The following is a 19740-nucleotide window of genomic DNA, read 5'->3' as shown; positions in this document are numbered from 1 at the left end:
GGCGGCAGCGCCGCAGGCAGGGCTGGGCGCTCGGGGAGCTCCGCGCGCGGGGCAGCTTCCCCGTGACCGGCGGCCGCGCAGCTCAGGGAACTCAGCTCCGTGAGGCTTCCGGGAGAGGGGAAAGGCTGTTCTCCTCCTTTGATGCTCTTTGGTTTTACAGTGGAAAACTACAATTTAAAAAACATAGCCATGAAAATAAATGAGATTAGAACCTGCCGGCTTCACTTCCTGGAGGCTTTTTGTTGTCTTGAAACTAGGATCTTTGCGGGTCATCCCTGTAAGTGCCTTTTTAATCCATTCACACGGATGCTTGTGCGTCTCTGCCGCGTTTAACATCGGTCAGCGGGTGACATTGCATTAATTTGCTCTGGTGGCGATTTCTGCTTTGCCAGGTTAGCATTGCCTCGCTTGATGACACGTAATAAATGCACACACGTTGCAAAATTACGACACAGGGAGAGGCACCTTTTAACTCTGCCATAAAATAGATAAGAAAATCTCTTCTAAAGCGATGCCAATATTGGGAAAATGGTTTATTATTTAGACTGTGGAGATATTAAAAACAACAAAACCTAATTAATTATTCATAGCCATTCTACATAAAGTAACATGATAAAATCATTAAATAATAGCAATGACAAAACTCAATTTGTTGTTCTAAACTTACTGTTTTAGAATGTTTATCGTGTCATATATAGTAAATCACGTATCTAGTTTTTGTGCATGTGTGTCAGAGACAGACAGACAGACGTGGATAACTTCTGCTCTGAAACACAGCAGGTTTAAGGCTTCAGTACAGAGAAGTTGCATGTGGAAAATCTCCAAATACAATTACAATAAAGGAGATACAATACAGAGTGTTATTAAACTGGAGGTTCTTCCCCCAGAAAGTTTACTCTATCTTCCTTTAAAATAAACTAGGGCCGGGTGTGGTGGCTCAATGTCTGTAATCCCAGCACTTTGGGAGGCTGAGGCAGGGGGATCATTTGAGTCCAGGAGTTCAAGAGCAGCCTGGGTAACATAGCGAAACTCCGTCTCTAAAAAATTACAATATTAGCCGGGCATGGTGGTGCACACCTGTAGTCTCAGCTATTAGGGAGGCTGAGACGGGAGGATGGCTTGAGCCTGGGAAGTGGAGGTTGCAGTGAGCCGAGATAGCACCACTGCACTCCAGCCAGACCTTGTCTCAAAAAAATGAAATAAACTGAAAGGCCAGGGAATCACACATTTAAAATTGGCCAGTGCTCATTAAAGATCACTCAAAAACCAGAATTAGGCATCCTTACGGTGGGAAGGTAGGGTAATAAAAAGACGCAATCCCAATTTACAAAAATCTGGCCTTCAGGCCACATCTGATACACTTGCATAAAATCAAAAGATGATGCAATGCATGTTTTTCTAAATTAAACCAGAAATAGTGGTAGGGATATACCTTCATGCCAGCAGATGCACAGACAGGTTCTGATGGAAACCGTTTTCACTAAACCATGTCCCAGTTACTTTATGTAGCTTAACGACCTTGGATGCACCCAACCAGAGGGTGCATGCTGGAGCTCCATGGGCCTGAACTTGTCTTCCAGACCTGTTTGTTTGGCCTGCAGGGTGTAGTTTAAACTTTTGAACTAGTTATGGATATTTTGAAATTGTTATGTTTCACATGGAAAGCTGGACTTTGGGCTTCTCTGAAACACGAGAAGACCCGGCCACCCTGGGTGGGACTGTTGGCAGGAGCCAACAGCAGTGTTAGGTGTGAGGGTGACAGTCTACACCTCTCCAGCTGTCTTCCCCCACCTCTGCCTTCACTCTGTTAAGGCACTTGTCCACTCTGCACATGTGAATTTTCTAAAAATTCGTCCTGGTTCAGACAAACCACTGCACCCAGTGCTTTGACATCTTACTAGGATTATTGAAGTCATAGATGACTTTGACACTCTAAGATCTAGAATTATGTAATGTTAAAACCTCAAATCTCGATTTCTGGAGATTCATTTAGGCAGATTCAACCAAACAGAGGCTGAATGTACATTTCCTGAAGGCAGGCACAACATGATGTCCTGGTTTCCTGGATTCCGCATTCCCCTAAGGTGCCGTGAGATGTAGGAGAGTGTGTGGTCTCTGAAATTAAGCTCAGGAATTTGGATCCCCAATAGTTACTTGCCATTCAGTGTAAAGCAAGTTATATACTATCCCTGAGCTTGTTTCCTCAAACATAGTTATAATCAAAATACCTCTGTGGATTATTGCATATTAAATTACTATATGTATGTCTGCTCAAGAGTTTACAGTAAATTTAAAATTAAATAAATCAATAAAATTACTATATGTGAAAGCATCTTGAACAGTACCTGGCCCACAGTGACCATCCAAAATAGTTGTTTCTCTTGCTCTTGGGATTTCAGTTTCTGGAGTGCAGTCAATCATAGCTCACTGCAGCGTCAACCTCCTGGGCTCAGTGATCTTCCCAGTCCCGCCTCCTGAGTAGCTAGGATTACAGGTGTGTGTGCTACCATGCTCACCTAATTTTTAATTTTTAATTTGTAGATACCAGGTCTCACTATGTTGCCTAGGCTGGTCTTGAACTCCTGGCCTCAAGCAATCCTCCTACCTTAGCCTCCCAAAGTGCTAGGATTACAGGCATGAGCCACAGTGCCCAATTCTTGGATACCTGCTTTACATTCCAGTTTCTGTTCTCTCTCTCAGGATTTTGATTCAGGAAGTCTCAATGGGGCCTGAGGGTTAACATTTTAACGTTTAATCCTGGGGGAGGAGTTCTCAGACCACACTCTGACAGTGCCCATCCTGGATTGGCCACAGTTGTTCAATTAGATGAGTCAGAGAACAAAGATATAGGCCCTGGCTGATTCCCTGGCTGGTCCCGGCCAGCATGCTGATCCTGCAGCGCCATTGGATGCACTGCTTGGCTCCCAATTGTCTACTTATCAGTTCATGGATATTTATTGAGCACCTACTAGAAATATAGTGAGGCAGGCACTTGAAGTGGTTCCTGTTCTCAGGGAGATTGGGAATGAAATACAAAGCCCAGGGTCTGGCATTGGGCTCCAGTCCCTCCCTTTCCTACCACTCACCATTCAATACCATCTCTAATGCCTTCTTCCCAAAGACAGTCACTCCTCCCCACCCAGTGCCATGCATTCTCATACCATATTACTGAGTCTTGGATAACAGTTACTTTTGCATTACATGCAGACACTTAACATAGTACTGTTTAAGTGTTCATCACATACTTGTGGGACTTAATTTCCTTGGACAAATCTGTCTTCTGAAACTTCAGCTTATGTTTATTCACTTATCAAATATTTATGGGCCGGGCAGGGTTTTCACGCCTGTAATCCCAACACTTTGGGAGGCCAAGGTGGGCAGATCACCTGAGGTCAGGAGTTTGAGACCAGCCTGGCCAACATGGTGAAACCCCGTCTCTGCTAAAAATGACAAAAATTAGCCGGGCGTGCCTGGAATCCCAGCTACTCCAGAGGCCGAGGCAGGAGAATCGCTTGAACCTAGGAGGCAGATGTTGCAGTGAGCCAAGATTGCGCCATTGCACTCCAGCCTGGGTGATAAGAACGAAACTCTGTCAAAAAAAAAAAAAAAAAAAAAGGAAAGGAAGGAATGAAGGAAAGAAGGAAAGAAAGAAAAGAAAAGAAAGGAAAGGAAAGAAAGGGCCAGGCACAGTGGCTCATGCCTGTAATCCCAGTACTTTGGGAAGCCAAGGCTGGTGGGTCACCTGAGGTCAGGAGTTTGAGAACAGCGTGGCCAACATGGCGAAACCCCATATCTACTAAAAATACAAAAATTAGCCAGGCGTGGTGGTGGGCGCCTATAATCCCAGCTACTCGGGAGGTTGAGGCAGGAGAATCATTTGAACCTGGGAGGTGCAGGTTGCAGTGAGCTGAGATCACGCCATTGAACTCTAGCTTGGGAGACAAGAGTGAAACTCCTTCTCAAAAAAAAAAAAAAAAAAACAAAACTATGGATGCGAGTCAGGGCTTACACAAAAGTGAGGGGTCGGGAGGGGGAATGTATGGAGCACCTTCTATTAGCCAGACACTGGCGCAGAAGCTGGGGATACAGCAATGGACAAAATTACAATCCCTGCCCATATGAAGCTTTTAGTTGGGGAAGACAGGTCATATAAACATACTATTTTGAATTCTTACTTATTCAATCGTTTTCTGTACCCTGACATCTGCTGCAATCTTATTTGCTCTCTGAATCCTAACTTATTTTCCTGCCAGATGGACTTCTTTCCTAGTCCTGGTCTACACAGCCTGTGCTTAGGTGGTGATTTTATTATCTATAGCTAGAGAGCTCTCTGCATATACTGTTACATTTTGATTCAAAATGTCTGTGTTTCTTCCAGGCTTTGATCAAAATCAACCATTCCTTTCCAAAATTCAGAAGCTTCCACAACAAGGTAACTTTTAAAAATGCAACCTGTATATTCTTTTCTTACAGAATATTGCAGAGAAGGCTTATTGAAGCCAAGTGACTGCTGTCCCATTTTTTGTTGTTCTAATACTACTTTTCTTTTTAAGCTCCTTAGCTCTTATGGCAAATATAAAAATAACTCTTGACTACTTTGCATTCATATTCCATAACTTATTTTGAGCAGTGCCATTAATAATTTATTGTAAAAGATAATCTTACCTTTAAGTATGTGATTTTTAAATAAGTTTTGCTGCCTTCTTACTGAGGTTTTCATGTCGTTCTGGGTGTAATACTTGTTCTACAGAAATTCAAGTCCAAGTCCAATTTTATAATTAAAATGATAGGTTTCAATATATTAAGTATTCTATAAAGTGAGTTACATCTGAAAATTCAGGTAAACAAGTATAATTTACATTTGTACTCTAAAGTGATAACTTTTTGTGAAAATGCCCCAAAATATATTATTTCTATCCCTTTGCATGAGTATATTTGACCTCTATTCATTATCTTCTTTGGCTCTCAGTTGATACATTTTATCATTTCCCATGTCTGAATTACTTCCTGTTGAGAACATGAACTGGATTAATAGAAATTCCTCAGGAAAAAAAATTCAAACACCAAGGATCTCACTTTGTGCTGTGAAATACAAGGTGAGCAATCTGATCTGGATATAATATCAGTCTTCAGTCAGGCAGCAGGTGAATATGCAGGTAGAATTATAATGTGTAAGGCCGGGCGCAGTGGCTCACGTCTGTAATCTGAGCACTTTGGAAGACCAACGCAGACGGATCACTTGAGGTCAGGAGTTCAAGACTAGCCAGGCCAACATGGTGAAACCTCGTCTCTGCTAAAAATACAAAAAAAGTTAGCTGGACATGGTGGCACGTGCCTGTAATCCCAGCCACTTGGGAGGCCCAGGCAAGAGAATGGCTTGAACCCAGGAGGCGGAGGTTGCAGTGAGCCGAGAGGGCGCCACTGCAATCCAGCCGGGGCAACAGAGCGAGACTCTGGCTCTAGAAAAAAAAAAAAGCTTTATAATGTGTAGGATTGTGGATGATCACTCTAATCAACCAGTGGGCAAGTTGCTTTGCTCAGCGTAAGTTCAAACTGCCACATCAGAACGTTATTTGAGTGTATACATATGCAACCATTAAAAGTGGCCGTTACCACGATGCATTCTGGGAAAGGAGCAGCACCAAAATCCAAGATGGGGCGGGCCAGCAGGAGGCCCTGGAGAAGAGCCTTGAAAGAAATCCGCAAATGGTGGATGGAAAACTTCCGTAACATCCAGGTTTGAATGAGCCTAATTTTATTGAACTTGCAAGGGGCTTATTGTTCCCCTGACAACCCCTCCGTATAATAAGGGGCCTTCAGAATCGAAATCAACTTTCCAGCAGAGTACCCATTCAAACCACCGAGGATTACATTTAAAACAAAGATCTATCACCCGAACATCGACGAAAAGGGGCAAGTCTGTCTGCCAGTAATTAGTGCTGAAAACTGGAAGCCAGCAACCAAAACCGACCAAGTAATCCAGTCCCTCATAGCACTGGTGAATGACCCCCAACCCGAGCACCCGCTTCGGGCTGACCTAGCTGAAGAATACTCTAAGGACCGTAAAAAATTCTGTAAGAATGCTGAAGAGTTTACAAAGAAATATGGGGAAAAGCGACCTGTGGACTAAAATCTGCCACGATTGGTTCCAGCAAGTGTGAGCAGAGACCCCCGTAGTACATTCAGACACCGCGCAAAGAAGGACTCTGGAAATTAACATGCCACTGCCTGGCGTTCGCTTGCAGCAGTTACTGACTTTCTACAGTTTTCTTAATTAAAAGTGGTCTAAGTAAGCTGTAAAGAAAGGATTAAAAATTTAAGATGTTCTAAAAAAAAAAAAAAAAAGTGGCCATTAATAGACGGAACTATACATTGGACTAGTTGATGTTTTAAAAGCATAAAATCTGGCTGCCCTAACAGGATAAGCAGACAGCAGGATGTTGACACAGGGTCCTACCAGAACCCAGGGTTTACTTAGAGAACATAAAAGAGATTGTATGCTGTATTCCTTGCTTTTTTTTTTTTGGTGGATGTAGATAGGAAATGGGATGAGAGTGGCCACAGGAATTCGTATTGGTCGTGGGAAATCCATTTTTGTTTTAATTGATGTTTCCTGTTGAACTGACGTTTAGATTGAAATACCTGCGAGCCGGGTTCGGTGGCTCACACCTGTAATCCCATCACTTTGGGAAGCTGAGGTGGGTGGATCACCTGAGGTCAGGAGTTTGAGACCAGCCTGGCCAATGTGGTGAAACCCCATCTCTACTAAAAATAATATAAATAGATAAATAAATAAAATGAGTCGGGTGTGGTGGCAGGCTCCTGTAATCCCAGCTACTCAGGAGGCTGAGGCAGGAGAATCATTTGAACCCTGGAGGCAAGAGGCTGCAGTGAGCCCAGATATCGCCATTGCACTCCAGCCTGGGCAACAAGAGCAAAACTGTCTCTCCACCCCATCCCAAGAAAACTGACTGAAATGCCTGGAATGCACACCATAATTGGGGTGTCTTTAGGCTGAAATGGAGACAACAGAAAGTGAGGTGGCTTGGAGGGATTCAGATGGCATTGTAAAGGAAATGAAACAAACGCAAATTGCAGACAAAAAAGTAACTTTGCCACGTCTCATTTTGGCTGGGCTGCTCTGAAGTGCTGCATCTTTTGTGGTGTCTAGGCTCTCATCCTTAATGACATTTTCATCTTCTCCATCCCCCATCCCCCACCACCTCTCCAGTAAGGCCTTTTTGACAAGCTGCACTTCCCTGCTTTAGTAATTGGTGATAAGATTTGTCCTGTAGAACATATACATAGAGGATTGTTCACTGTCCTCCTTTTATGAAATAATTTTTAGAAATTGAGCTGTTAAAGGTTGTGTTTGAACACATTTTTTTGGAACAAGAACTTTAATTAAAGGATCAAAAAACCCAGGCTCTTGCTTTTGAATAACTGAAGCCAGTGTCTATAATTTCTCATATCTAAAATCTGTAGAAACTAGTTGTGTGATTCCAGGGGTGCATGGGACCCCTTGGGTGTCTGAAGAGAAGGGTGTGGGAGGGAGAGCCGCACCCGTGCAGTCTTGCTCTGCTGGGGTAGTGGGCAGCTGTCCACCCCCACCCCACCCTGCACTTCAGGCTCTGGAGTCAGCAGATTAAGCATTTGATAAATTATATTTTAAGTATATATTTTAAACTTGTCAAAGAGATAAATCAATCTATAGAAACTATTATCAATCTAGCTTCTTTTACCTTCAACTTGTAAAGAAAGTTTGCCTTCTTGAGTTCTTTTTTGTCATGTGCAGTAGGAGTAGCTCGTGTGAGTATCATCAGTGAAGGGAAACCCACACATCTTGGTGAGAAATGAGAAATCACCATGTTAAGATTCTAGGGATTTTCGTCTCTGGTCATTGTCATAGCCAGTGTCTTCATGGAAGACATATTTTCATTTCATTACCATATTTGATGCCCAGGTATTTAATAATCGTTTATGACTACTAAACTTTTGAGGATCTTAGAATTTAACTGGCTCTAGAAAGTGGCAGAGAAACCTACACATGATTCCATGTCCTAATCCATAAGACATGAGTGATACAAGCTGAGGAGGGAAGGTGAGTCACTCCTCCTGTTAGTCTGGGGGAATGTGTATGAGTCATTTTGTGCTTCTTTTTTTTCTTTTATTTTATTTTAGCATTTTAATAAAGTACCAAACAAAGAGTTGTCTGGTTTTTGTTTTGGAGAGTGAGGGCTACTGGTGAGGGTAAATTTCTGAACTACCCCGGAGAATGTAGTCAGGAACCTCCCAGCAGGATCAGAGAGGAGCCATCAGCTGGAGGGAGAGGGGAAAGGATCAGGAGAGGTAAGGGAACTAGGATTGCTTAACATGCAAGGGGTAAAGTAGAACCAAAAAGAATTTTTGTGCCCCAACAGGAGCAGGGAAATCTGAGAAGATGCCAACCAACTTCTAAGATTATTTTATTGATTCAGAGAAAAATGCAAATTTCAGCCACAGCTAAACAATAAAAAGGGAAACTTTTCATTTAGAACCAATAGTTATCATGAGTTGATTAAAAACATGAGCTGGCCTAAAGGTGGTATCCTAAACTTCTGGAGTGTGGAAAGTGATTGTTAAATTGCCTTAATTCTCTACCTAACATTTTTCTACAATGCAAGCATCTAAGAAAAGACTGAAAAAGTGGTAACCCAGATATTTGAAGTCTGCTTTTGCCCAAATATGAGAAAATTTTTAAACGTCAGGTGGGCAATGGTGTTGGTCTTGCTCCTCCAAGGCATTCATCTTGCAGGGACAGTGTTGGGGTGCAGGTGGGGTGGTCATGAGGACACAGACCTGCTCTATGAAATCAATTTCCAAAGCTTGAGCTCACTTCCAAAAACACTTCTCAAGCATGATGATAACCAACTATAGATTTATCCTGAGGGAATAATCTTTCTACCAGCTTTTATGTTCACTGTGTTGGCTTCTGGTAGCTAGTGAAAACTGGGTGATTTCCTCCCCTCATCTAGAGGTTGACCATTTAGAAACACAGTAGAAGAGGTTTCCAAAATGAATAAATATCTCTTGCTGTTTGAAAAGTGAACCTTCTAACAGATGAAGAAGCTGCCCAGGCGGTATTCTGAGTCACTATGTGATTCTGGACATGCCATTCAACCTTTCTCCAGGCTTACGTGAAGTTAATGTTTTTCCTCCCACTGACTCGTGATGGTGCCTTGGGGACAGAAGAAATGAATGTTAGAAAGTCCAGAACAAATTTCTAAAATGCCACAGGAAAAATCAGGTAAAAAACACTTTTTTGTGAAATGTAGCTGCTGTGTAAAAGACACGTGGCACACAGCCTTCCTGGCTCAGGGACAAAAATATTCATCTTTCTATAATTCAAAACCAAAAGCGGAACAACACCATGGAAGGGACGCAGAGTGTCCTTTTTACACCAGTGAGGTGAGTCATGTTCTTTTCTGATGTCTCTGGGAAGGATGTGATCAACATAAAGATGTTTTATTGCCGATGCCTAGGTAAAGCAATCTCAGTATTCATGTCTCAGACACGTGTCTTCAGATTCAGTTTCACTTCTCTGAAAATGAGCTCTCCTATGGGAAGGTTTCGTCACTAGTATAATTACAGGCTTCTGAGGGTACCCTGGCTGTGTCTTTTGTCCATTCCCAACTGTTGCTCCTTCTTTAAAATATACATATGTCACACTTCTGTCTGATCTCTTGACAGTGCTGACTGCAATGCCTTTTCCTACTGGTGGGCCACATGCATCAAATGGTTTCACAACATATGGTTGTCAGAAGGGCCATCTATGAAGCAGCATATAGACCAGCACTTAATGTTAGCATCTCTCACCACTTAGTGAACGAATTTAGTCACAAGTCAGGCTGGGGTTCTAATTTTTTAATTATGTATTTACTTATTTTACAAACAGGGTCTCTGTTGCACAGGCTGGAGTGCAGTGCAGTGGCACGATCATAGTTCACTGTAACCTTGAGCTCCTGGGTTCAAACGATCCTTCTGCCTCAGCCTCCAGAGCAGCTGGAACTACAGGCCCGTGCCACCATGCCTGCTAATTTATTTTAAACATTTTTTGTGGAGACAGGGTCTCACTATATTGTCCAGGCTGGTCTCGAACTTCCGGCCTCAAGTGATCATCTGCCTCAGCCTCCCAAAGCACTAGGATTACAGATGTGAGCCACCGTGCTCACCCCAGGCTGGGATTCTAAAGATAGGCAGGCAAGGGCTTTTGTTAGAAGGAAATTGTCTAAAATTTCAGCAAGCAAACGTGTGTTTTTTCTTGATGAGGACACCATACAACACACATCTCCACTAATGCAAGACACTTGGAAACGGGCTTTGCCAGAGATATTCCACAAGAGGTGAGGCGCTAAGACAGTTAGTTTACTGGCCTCAGCAGTAAGCAAGAGAAATAGGTCAACATTTCAGAATGACATAGAATTCTGAGGCATTCATGAGGTGCAGAGACTCATGCCCACGTCACCTGCTAAAGTTCAAAGGATACACCTTTACACGTGGGAAGATGCTATGCAGTGACTATTAGAAAAGGATAGAAAAGTTTAAAAGGGTTTTTTGTTTTCTGTTTTTTTGTTTGGTTGATTTTTCGGACTCACCAAAGTAGCCACTAGACCATCAAGTTTGCGAGACACAACTTCATAAAACACAAATGTCTGTAATCCCAGCACTTTGAGAAGCCAAGGTGGATGGATCACTTGAGTGTAGGAGGTCAAGACCAGCCTGGGCAACATAGTGAGACCCTCATCTCTATAAAAAATACAAAAAAAAGTTTGCCAGCTGTGGTGGCACATGCCTGTGGTCCCAACTGCTTGAGAGGCTGAGGTGAGAAGATCACTTGAGCCTGGGAGGTTGAGGCTGCAGTGAACCGTGATTATGCCACTATATCCTAGCCTGGATGACAGAGCAAGACCTCATCTCAAAAGAAAAAAAAAAAAGAAGAAGAAAAAAGAAAACACAAATGCCTGCTTGTGTGTTTAAGATACTCTTCTATTCCCATGAAAAGCTTGGAGAGGCCAGGCATGGTGGCTCATGCCTGTAATCCCAGCACTTTGGGGGTCTGAGGCGGGTGGATCACGAGGTCAGCAGTTCAAGACCAGCCTGGCCAAGATGGTGAAACCCCGTCTCTACTAAAAATACAATAATTAGCTGGGCGCGGTGGCAGGCACTTGTAGTCCCAGCTATTTGTGAGGCTGAAGCAGGAGAATCACTTGAACTGGGGAGGCGGAGGTTGCAGTGAGCCGAGATCATGCCACTGCACTCTAGCCTGGGTGACAGAGCAAGACTCCATCTCAAAAAAAAAAATAAAAAGAAAAGCTCGGAGAACTAGAAATTTAATTTGTTTACTCTTTCATTAAGCTGTGCAGCAAACTTCATTGAACATCTCCAATGACCAAAAGCTGCACTTGGCCCTGGAGAGAAAACTATAAAGGGGACCCACACCCTGCCTTTGAGGAGCCTCCAACCCTTACCCCATTTTAGGCTCTGCATATGTAGTTTCAGGCTAATTTTCACAACTGGACCACCTATTTGGAACATGAGAATCAGAGAGAAGTGGTTTCTTGAACTCATCAATAACCAATTATCACTAAAAATTCTATGCCTAGATATGAGAGTATTCTGTGACCTATTTCAAAAACCTCATCTAAAAATATACTTGGTGGCCAGGTGCAGTGACTCACACCTGTAATCCCAGCACTTTGGGAGGCTGAGGTGGGAGGACCACTTGAGGCCAGGAGTTCAAGACCAGCCTGGACAACATAGCAAAACTCCATCTCTAAAAACACTGGAAAAAAAAAAAAAGTTAGCGAGGCCTAGTGGTGCATGCCTATAGTCCCAGCTACTCAGGAGGCTAAGGCAGGAGCATCACTGGAACCCAGGAATTTGAGGCTGCATTGAACTATGATGACACCACTGCACTCCAGCCTAGGCAAAAGAGACAGACCTTGTCTTTGGAAAAAAACAAAAACAAAACCACCACCACCACCACCAACAACAACAAACTCAGAAAACAAAAGTAAAACAATGGACTTTTTTTATCCTAAAGGGAGGTAATATTCCTGAACCCCACATATTTTGGATATCCACAACAGCAGAGCAGAAAAGGTGAGGTTAAGGAGAGATGCTTGTTGGGGCCTGTTCTTTTCCATCATTTTAGAACCAACTTGTTTTCTCTGTATTTGAGAAGTATTCGAGGCCATCACCCCTAAGAGGCCAAAGAGGCCAATCCAACTGTAATGGAGTCACAGAGACTCACATAATCAGATAGACTTGGTTTTGTTGTATTTTTTGGGTTTTTGTTGTTGTTGTTTGTTTGTTTTCTCAGGACCGAGTCTCGCTCTGTCACCCAGGCTGGAGTGCAGTGGCATGATCTTGGCTCACTGCAACCTCCACCTCCCGAGTTCAAGCAATTCTCTTGCCTCAGCCTCCTGAGTAGATGGGATTGCAGGCGTGAGCCACCACGCCCAGCTAATTTTTCTATTTTTAGTAGAGACAGAGTTTCACCATGTTGGCCAGGCTGGTCTCAATCTCCTGACCTCAATGATCTGCCTGCCTTGGCCTCCCAAAGCGCTGAGACTACAGACGTGAGCCCCCATACCCGGCCAGACTTAGTTTTTATAGAAGGGTAAAAAGCCTTACAGATAATACGGCTGGCCAGAGCCTGGATATGGAGGCAAAATTTCAGTTTTGGAATGACCCATCTGACATGTCCCCTTACTTGTTCGGGCCCCAGGTTACTCACTTGTGAAATGAAGGCATTACGCCGGATGATGTCTGAAGTCCCTACTCACATTCCATTATTACATGGTAACAGTGGCATTCTTAGCATGTTTTGTGATTTTAATTCGTTGATTAGGTATTTCATCAAGGACCAAAGTTGCTTCAATGCTAAGATTAGAACAATTTTGGTGAGGCTTCAAAGTTAATAATTAATGCAAATAAATGAGCCATTTCACACCTCTACTGGTATGCTCTCCTTTCCAACTCTGTACAGGAGAAGAAATAATAGCAAACAGCAATGAATTAATTCCCAAGCAAAGATTATTTCTGGCAATTAGGAAAGACAGACTCTTTTCTGTTTATATATACCTATGCTGTATATAAATATGTGTTCACATTTATAAATATATATGTACCATTTTTCATTAAATGCAAATATTCCCAAATAATATTATGATGCTAAAGCCTATAATATTTGTTGAGCACATACTGTTGAGGACTTCATAGACATTATCAATGATTTCTTATTTTCATTTATTTCTTCTATTTCCAGTCTTAATGCCACAAATGATTTCTCAAAATATGGAGATTTACAAAGTTTATTGTAAACATTTTATCTAGCAGGCACAAATGTTATCAGAGTGTAAGGAAATGACAATTCCTAAAAAATACTCTCAATTTATCTGAACTTTTGCTAATGAACTTTCTAGAAATGTATTCATTTGAGCATGTTTATCTGGGGACACGGATTTTGTCTCCACCAAAACTTTCCTCTTTTGGACAGAGAGAAAAAAATCTTGGCGATTATGGAGGACGGGAGACATTGCCATCCCTAGAGAGATCAGAAAATTTAAAAAATCTCAGTCAGCCTCAAGGAAAATTTCCTGGCAATGAGGTTTATATTTGATAAGTTGTGATATTTGAACTACATGCTCTGGAAACAGTTATAAAATAAATTTTCACGTAACTGAGACAATTTAGGTGTGGTTCTTTCAATCTGGACCATATCCGAATTCATACTGGAGCTGAAATGTCTTAGAACCAATAATTTCCATCTCCTTTGCTAATGCAGAACTCCCAGAGCAGTGATGAAACACTTAATAGCATAAGGGATGTGTTTCGTATTATGATGATTATAAGGCTACATGTTTTCCCAAAATGTACAAATACAATATGCCACGTTTTCTCTACTCATATGCCTGCATATGGAAAGCAGAAATAAAAATTGTTTACTTTGGTGACAACAAATGCCATTCTCTTGCTTAGTGGCTTTTGATATCCTTCAGCCAAACATGCAGCCTCTCAAGATACCAGAATCTGGCCGGGCACGGTGGCACACGCCTGTAGTCCCAGCACTTTGGGAAGCCAAGGCGGGCAGATCACCTGAGGTCAGGAGTTCCAGACCAGTCTGGCCGACATGCTGAAACCCCATCTCTTCTAAGAAAATACAAAAATTAGCCAGGCATGGTGGTGGGCACTTGTAATCCCAGCTGCTTGGGAGGCTGAGGCAGGAGAATGGCTTGAACCTGGGAAGTAGAGGTTGCAGTGAGCAGAGATTGCACCATTGCACTCCAACCTGGGCAACTGAGTGAGACTCTGTCTCAAAAAAAAAAAAAAAAAAGGCTGGGCGCGGTGGCTCACGCCTGTAATCCCAGCACTTTGGGAGGCCGAGGCAGGTGGATCACGAGGTCAGGAGATTGAGAGCATCCTGGCTAACACGGTGAAACCCCATCTTGACTAAAAATACAAAAAATTAGCTGGGCATGGTAGCGGGTGCCTGTAGTCCCAGCTACTCGGGAGACTGGGGCAGGAGAATGGTGTGAACCCTGGAAGCAGAACTTGCAGTGAGCCGATATTGCGCCACTGCACTCCAGCCTGGGCGACAGAGTGAGACTCCGTCTCCAAAAAAAAGATACCAGGTCTGTATTAAATACAATAATGAGTTTCTCACTCCCAGCCTCCTTTTCTCTCTTTTCCTTTTAAATGACTCCATTGTTAAATAAGAAATGGATAATGTCAGCTTTCCCAATGGCACTAGTAGCATTTGTTGCTGTTTCATAAGTAATTTAGGAAAGCAACTGAAGCATAAAGAAGCTAATTATTTATTACTGTCTTCTCCTCTACTGGATATCACTATAATCTTTAATATTAATGTCTTTCTTACAAGTATAAGGTTAGAAAATTGAAGTCAGTGAGTTTCATTGATAAATTAAGCAGCTATGAAATGTTATCAGGTGACTAGCTGATCCTGATTTTATCATCAAACTAAAACAGTGCTTTGCTTAATGCATGCATTATCTAAATATTTAATCTAAGTGTGTGTTGATGTATTCTTAATTGTCGTAACACCTTCTTTTAGCAAATCTCTTTTAGGGTCATAAGCAGTTTGAGCTGGTTCTCATAAGTCAAGTGCAACCTTACCAATCAACTGTTCGACAACCAGTGTGGTATGGACAAGACAGACTGAGCCAGGACAGAGCAATAGCCTGAGTGATGGAAGCTGTGCTCAGAAGCCAGCCTAGCCAGAGCTGGCAATTCAGGTAATTCACAGGATAACGCAAAAGCCACAATCTGGGAGCCCAGAATCAGAAGAGAGGTGTCTGATGTGGATATTGTCGGAAAGTGTGTGCATCATACAGCCAGAGTATGTCAGAAGAAACGTGGTTCTAGTACGTTGCTCTTCAAACTACAGGATGCAGGCAGAGATCATTAAGCAAATATATGTCAGAAAGGACAGGAAGCTCCTTGCCTGGTTCAGCTACCACCTCTCTGTAAAGAGGAGTGCATAAAACCCACACAGATAACCCACCTCTACCCACCCATAAAGCATCCTCACCTAGGATGCATGAAAATACCTAAAGGTTTTCAAGTCTCTCGATGGCCTTGTGAAAATTAGCCTAAAATCACATGTGCAGAGGCTAAAGATGCGAACCGTTTTCTCAAATGAGCACTGCATCTTTTCAATTGTTCTGGAATTGGTGACACTACCATCATCCTCTTGATTCCTGTGGAATCTTCTTGGACCCTGCCCTTATGGTCCATTTTGTCTGCCCCACGCTGACCCAGCCCCAGTGAGTGTTTTACCTCCAATGGCCGGGACACCACAGAACACGCTGCCTAAAGCACCATTTTTTTTTTTTATTGTTTGAGACAGGGTGTCACTCTGTTGCCCAGGCTGGAGTGCAGTGTCACGATCTCAGTTCACTGCAGCCTTGACCTCTCAGGCTCAAAGGATTCTCCCACCTAAGCCTCCTGAGTAGCTGGGACTATAGGCACACCACCATGCCTGGCTAATTTTTTTTTTATGTTTTGTAGAGATGAGGTTTTGGCGTGTTTCTCAGGATGGTCTTGAACTCGTGGGCTCAAGTGATCAACCCTCCTTGGCCTCCCAAAGTTCTGGGACTATAGACATGAGCCACAGCACCCAGTTTTTTTTTTTCCCGAGACAGGGTCTTGCTCTGTTGCCCATGCTAGAGTGCAGTGGTATGAACTCAGCTCACTACATCCTTGACCTCCCGGTCTCAGGCAGTCTTCCCACCTCTGCCTCTTGACTAATACAAAAAAATTAGCCATGTGCGGTGGCACGCACCTGTAGTCCCAGCTGAAGGCTGAGGCACAAGAATCTCTTGAACCTAGGAGGTGGAGGTTACAGTGAGCTGAGATCACACCACTGCACTCCAGTCTGGGTGACAGAAAGACTCTGTTTCAAAAATAAATAAATAAATAAATAAAAGAGGAAATTAAATTAAAATAACTTTTGCATGCTCCCCATGTTCTAACGATGTCATTTTTTTGCCCCTTATAAATACATACTTAATAAACAAATAACTTATTCTGCAGTGGAGAAAATAAACCGTACACATATAATTGCCTGATTACTATTTTATATTTTAGAGTCTGGAGACAAGTGGTTGTTTCTGTTTTGTCCAACTATGGATACATAGCAGAAAGGTTTGCTCTGCTCAACTAGTTAAAGTAGCACCTGATGCCCCACGTCCATGGCCAGATGCAGAACTCTGGGCAACAAGGGCCAGGGCCTTTTTCTAATCTAGCATTTCATGCCTCCAATGGAAAATGTTGACAGGAAGTTGATAGAGCCTGAGAGTGCTACCTCACTTGTGATTCATCTGATGGATCAGTGTGACCTGAAGCACTAAGTTAACCAACAGGCTCATTAGTTTTTAAAAGAGGTGGTTAGTAATAAACCAACAGTGGTGTACAAATCCAAGAGCAACCTACACACCTTCAAAAGTCCCCAGAATGAGATCAAAGGACAAGGCAGCATCCGTTTCATTCCAACAATAGCATTTTGATTTAACATCTACTTTGTTGGCAAATGTGCAGGAATTAAATGATGTGTATTCCTATAGTAATTTATATCCTAAATTACACTGAAAAGCCTAGTTGGTGTCCAACAAATTCTATTTCCTTTAGACTGTAGCTGTATTAGTTTGAAGAATCAAGTTTTTACTGGATGAACCGATCAAATACATCTAAAAGTATCAGCATTTTAATGGAATATCCATTACCTAAGACCGGACATGGTGGCTCACACCTGTAATCTCAGCACTTTGGGAGGCCCAGGTGGGCGGATCACGAGGTCAGGAGTTCGAGATCAACCTGGCCAATAAGGTGAAACACCGTCTCTACTAAAAGTAGAAAAATTAGCCAGGCAAGGTGGTGCGCATCTGTAATCCCAGCTACTCAGGAAGCTGGGGCAGTGAGAATCACTTGAACCTGGGAGGCAGAGGCTGTAGTAAGTTGAGATCACACCATTGCACTCTAGCCTAGGCAATAGAGTGAGACTCCATTTCAAAAATAAAAATAAATAAATAAATAATGCATGCCTAATGTATCATAATGGTTCAAAATACCCACAATCATAGCTGGTTCCCAATGAATTTAATTTACTTGAGCTTGTGGCCATATGATTTTAAGGAATCAAACTTTTTGCTTAATTAGTCAAATCAGCCAAAACTTATAAATTCAGTGAAAAAAATAGTTGCTTGGCTAATTTGAGTGGCTAATGCAGCAAAGTAAGTCAAATTATTAGCTCAAAATACATACTGCCTTAATTTGATCTGAACTATAAACATCTGCTTTGCCTTTTGGTTAGGACAACACCAAAAAGCATTAGTTTCCAGACTTAGCTGAGCATTAAGAATCACCAGGAATGCTTTTAAAACTTCCAAAGCACAAGCCACACCCAGACCAAGTCCATCAGAATCCCTTGGGTGAACCCAGGCATCAATCCCCTGGATGATTCCAATGTTCAGAATTCAAGAAATTCCTTGAGATCAGGAATTCAAGACCAGCCTGGGCAACATAGCGAGATCCCATCTCAAAAAAAAAAAGCAACAGCTAACAATGTATTAAGCTGTTACCAAATGCCAAGCAAAATGGCAGGCATTTTCCATTGATTATTTTATTAAATTCTCACACATCAGTGAAAACTTATAAAGTCAGTATGATTGTGCCCATTTGACAAATGGAGAAATTAAGGCACAGGAGGTTGGGTACTTGCCCAAGGATACCCATACTAGCAAGTGGTCAAGTGAGAGTCGTCACAAATGCAGTGACTCCAAAGCTTTAACTTGAATTAGTTCTTAAAACCAGTGACTTAAAACTCAGTGCTTCTTTAGGTCTTTGTACTTCTTTATCTTATCTCTTGAGGGCATTGGTTTGTTTCACTTTTGTTTCTGGATGCCAGCGCCTCTCCAAATAGCACACAAAAGCAATTTCTCACGCCCCTGGGAGAGAGGTAGGTGTGGCTTTATGGATATGATAGGCAGAGGACTTAATATTCTGCATTAAGGTCTCCTTCTCTCTCAAGGGAATTTCTGGCAGACTTAAAGCACTGTAGGCAACAGAAAGGAAACCTGAAACGCAACATCCACCTGGAAGACACGTACATATTTGCTGAAGCGTGTTTCAAATTTAATTGAAAAAGAAGAAGAATATAATTGTGCTTCTCATTCACCGCAAATCTTGTTATTTCATAAAGTCTTCAGTGTTGACCTGTCAACCTGTATGGGTTGTTTAAAAAGTTGTATTTTTTTTTTTTAAGGCAGACCACTTAAGTATCATGTATTACTGAATACCAGCTGAATTATTTTGTTGTTGTTTCGAGACAGTCTTGCTCTGTTGCCCAGGCTGGAGTGCAGGGGCCTGATCATGGTTCACTGCAACCTCGACCTCCTGAGCTCAAACGATCCTCCCACTTCAGCCTCCTGAGTAGCTGGGACTACAGGCGTGCACCATTATGCCCAGCTATTTTTCAAAAAAATTTTTTGTAGAGATGGAGATCTCACTTTGTTGCCCAGGTTGGTCTCAAACTCCTAGCCTCAAGCAGTCCTCCCACCTCAGCCTCCCAGGGTTCTGAGATGATAGGTGTGAGCCATTGCATCTGGCCCACCAGCTACATTATTAATATTTAAATTATAAACATTACAATTTTTTGCTGCAGAGCAAAACTGAAAAGAAGAAAGATGAAAATACAGTACAATGTCATGGTCATTTGCACCAGTTTCCTGTGTACAGCTCTGCTGCTGTACACTCATTTCTTAATCAGGTTTTATCTCTCTTTTTCACATTAAAAGCTGAGAGAGGAGCTAAAACTGCCCTGAGAAGCTCCCGCAGGACCCTGGCTGGCCATGAGGGGAATGGGGCCTACCTCAGCAGTCTAGTTTCTTCATTCAGCCCTCCTGCCTCAGGAGAGCAGTTCTTCTTGCCCAGAGGAAGCAGTGGCCGCTCTATCCCATACCCCGTCAGACCGTTTCCCATGGGAGACGACCTAGGGTGTGTGCTCAGGGTTCCAGTTTCTGGGGCATTGAGCGGGTCCAGTACTCCTTTCTACACCAGGCTGAACCCCAAGGAACCCCAAGGAAGAAGATGTGCCTGGGATTGCACGTAGACCGGGGCCCCATCCCTGTGCCCCCCTGTGTGTGGCAGGGCAAGGAGATGCATTTTAAATACCTTTCAGGC

The 19740-nt window shown here is 42.7% G+C and overlaps 1 protein-coding gene across 1 annotated transcript; it reads left to right on the top strand.

Annotated features, from left to right (window-relative positions):
- Positions 1-3987: 3987 nt before the first annotated feature.
- Positions 3988-6339, top strand: LOC108524805 (ubiquitin-conjugating enzyme E2 L3). Its single transcript, XM_083287438.1, is given in 2 exon segments — positions 3988-4015; positions 5688-6339. Coding segments are annotated over 2 exon segments (471 nt in total). The 3' UTR covers positions 6131-6339.
- Positions 6340-19740: the final 13401 nt, after the last annotated feature.

The sequence above is a fragment of the Rhinopithecus bieti genome, unplaced genomic scaffold (assembly GCF_001698545.2).
Source record: "Rhinopithecus bieti isolate Rb0 unplaced genomic scaffold, ASM169854v2 scaffold_81659, whole genome shotgun sequence".
In the NCBI taxonomy this organism is placed as follows: Eukaryota; Metazoa; Chordata; class Mammalia; order Primates; family Cercopithecidae; genus Rhinopithecus; species Rhinopithecus bieti.
Note: the sequence above shows the minus strand (reverse complement) of the source record. Positions and strands in the feature narration are given on the sequence as shown.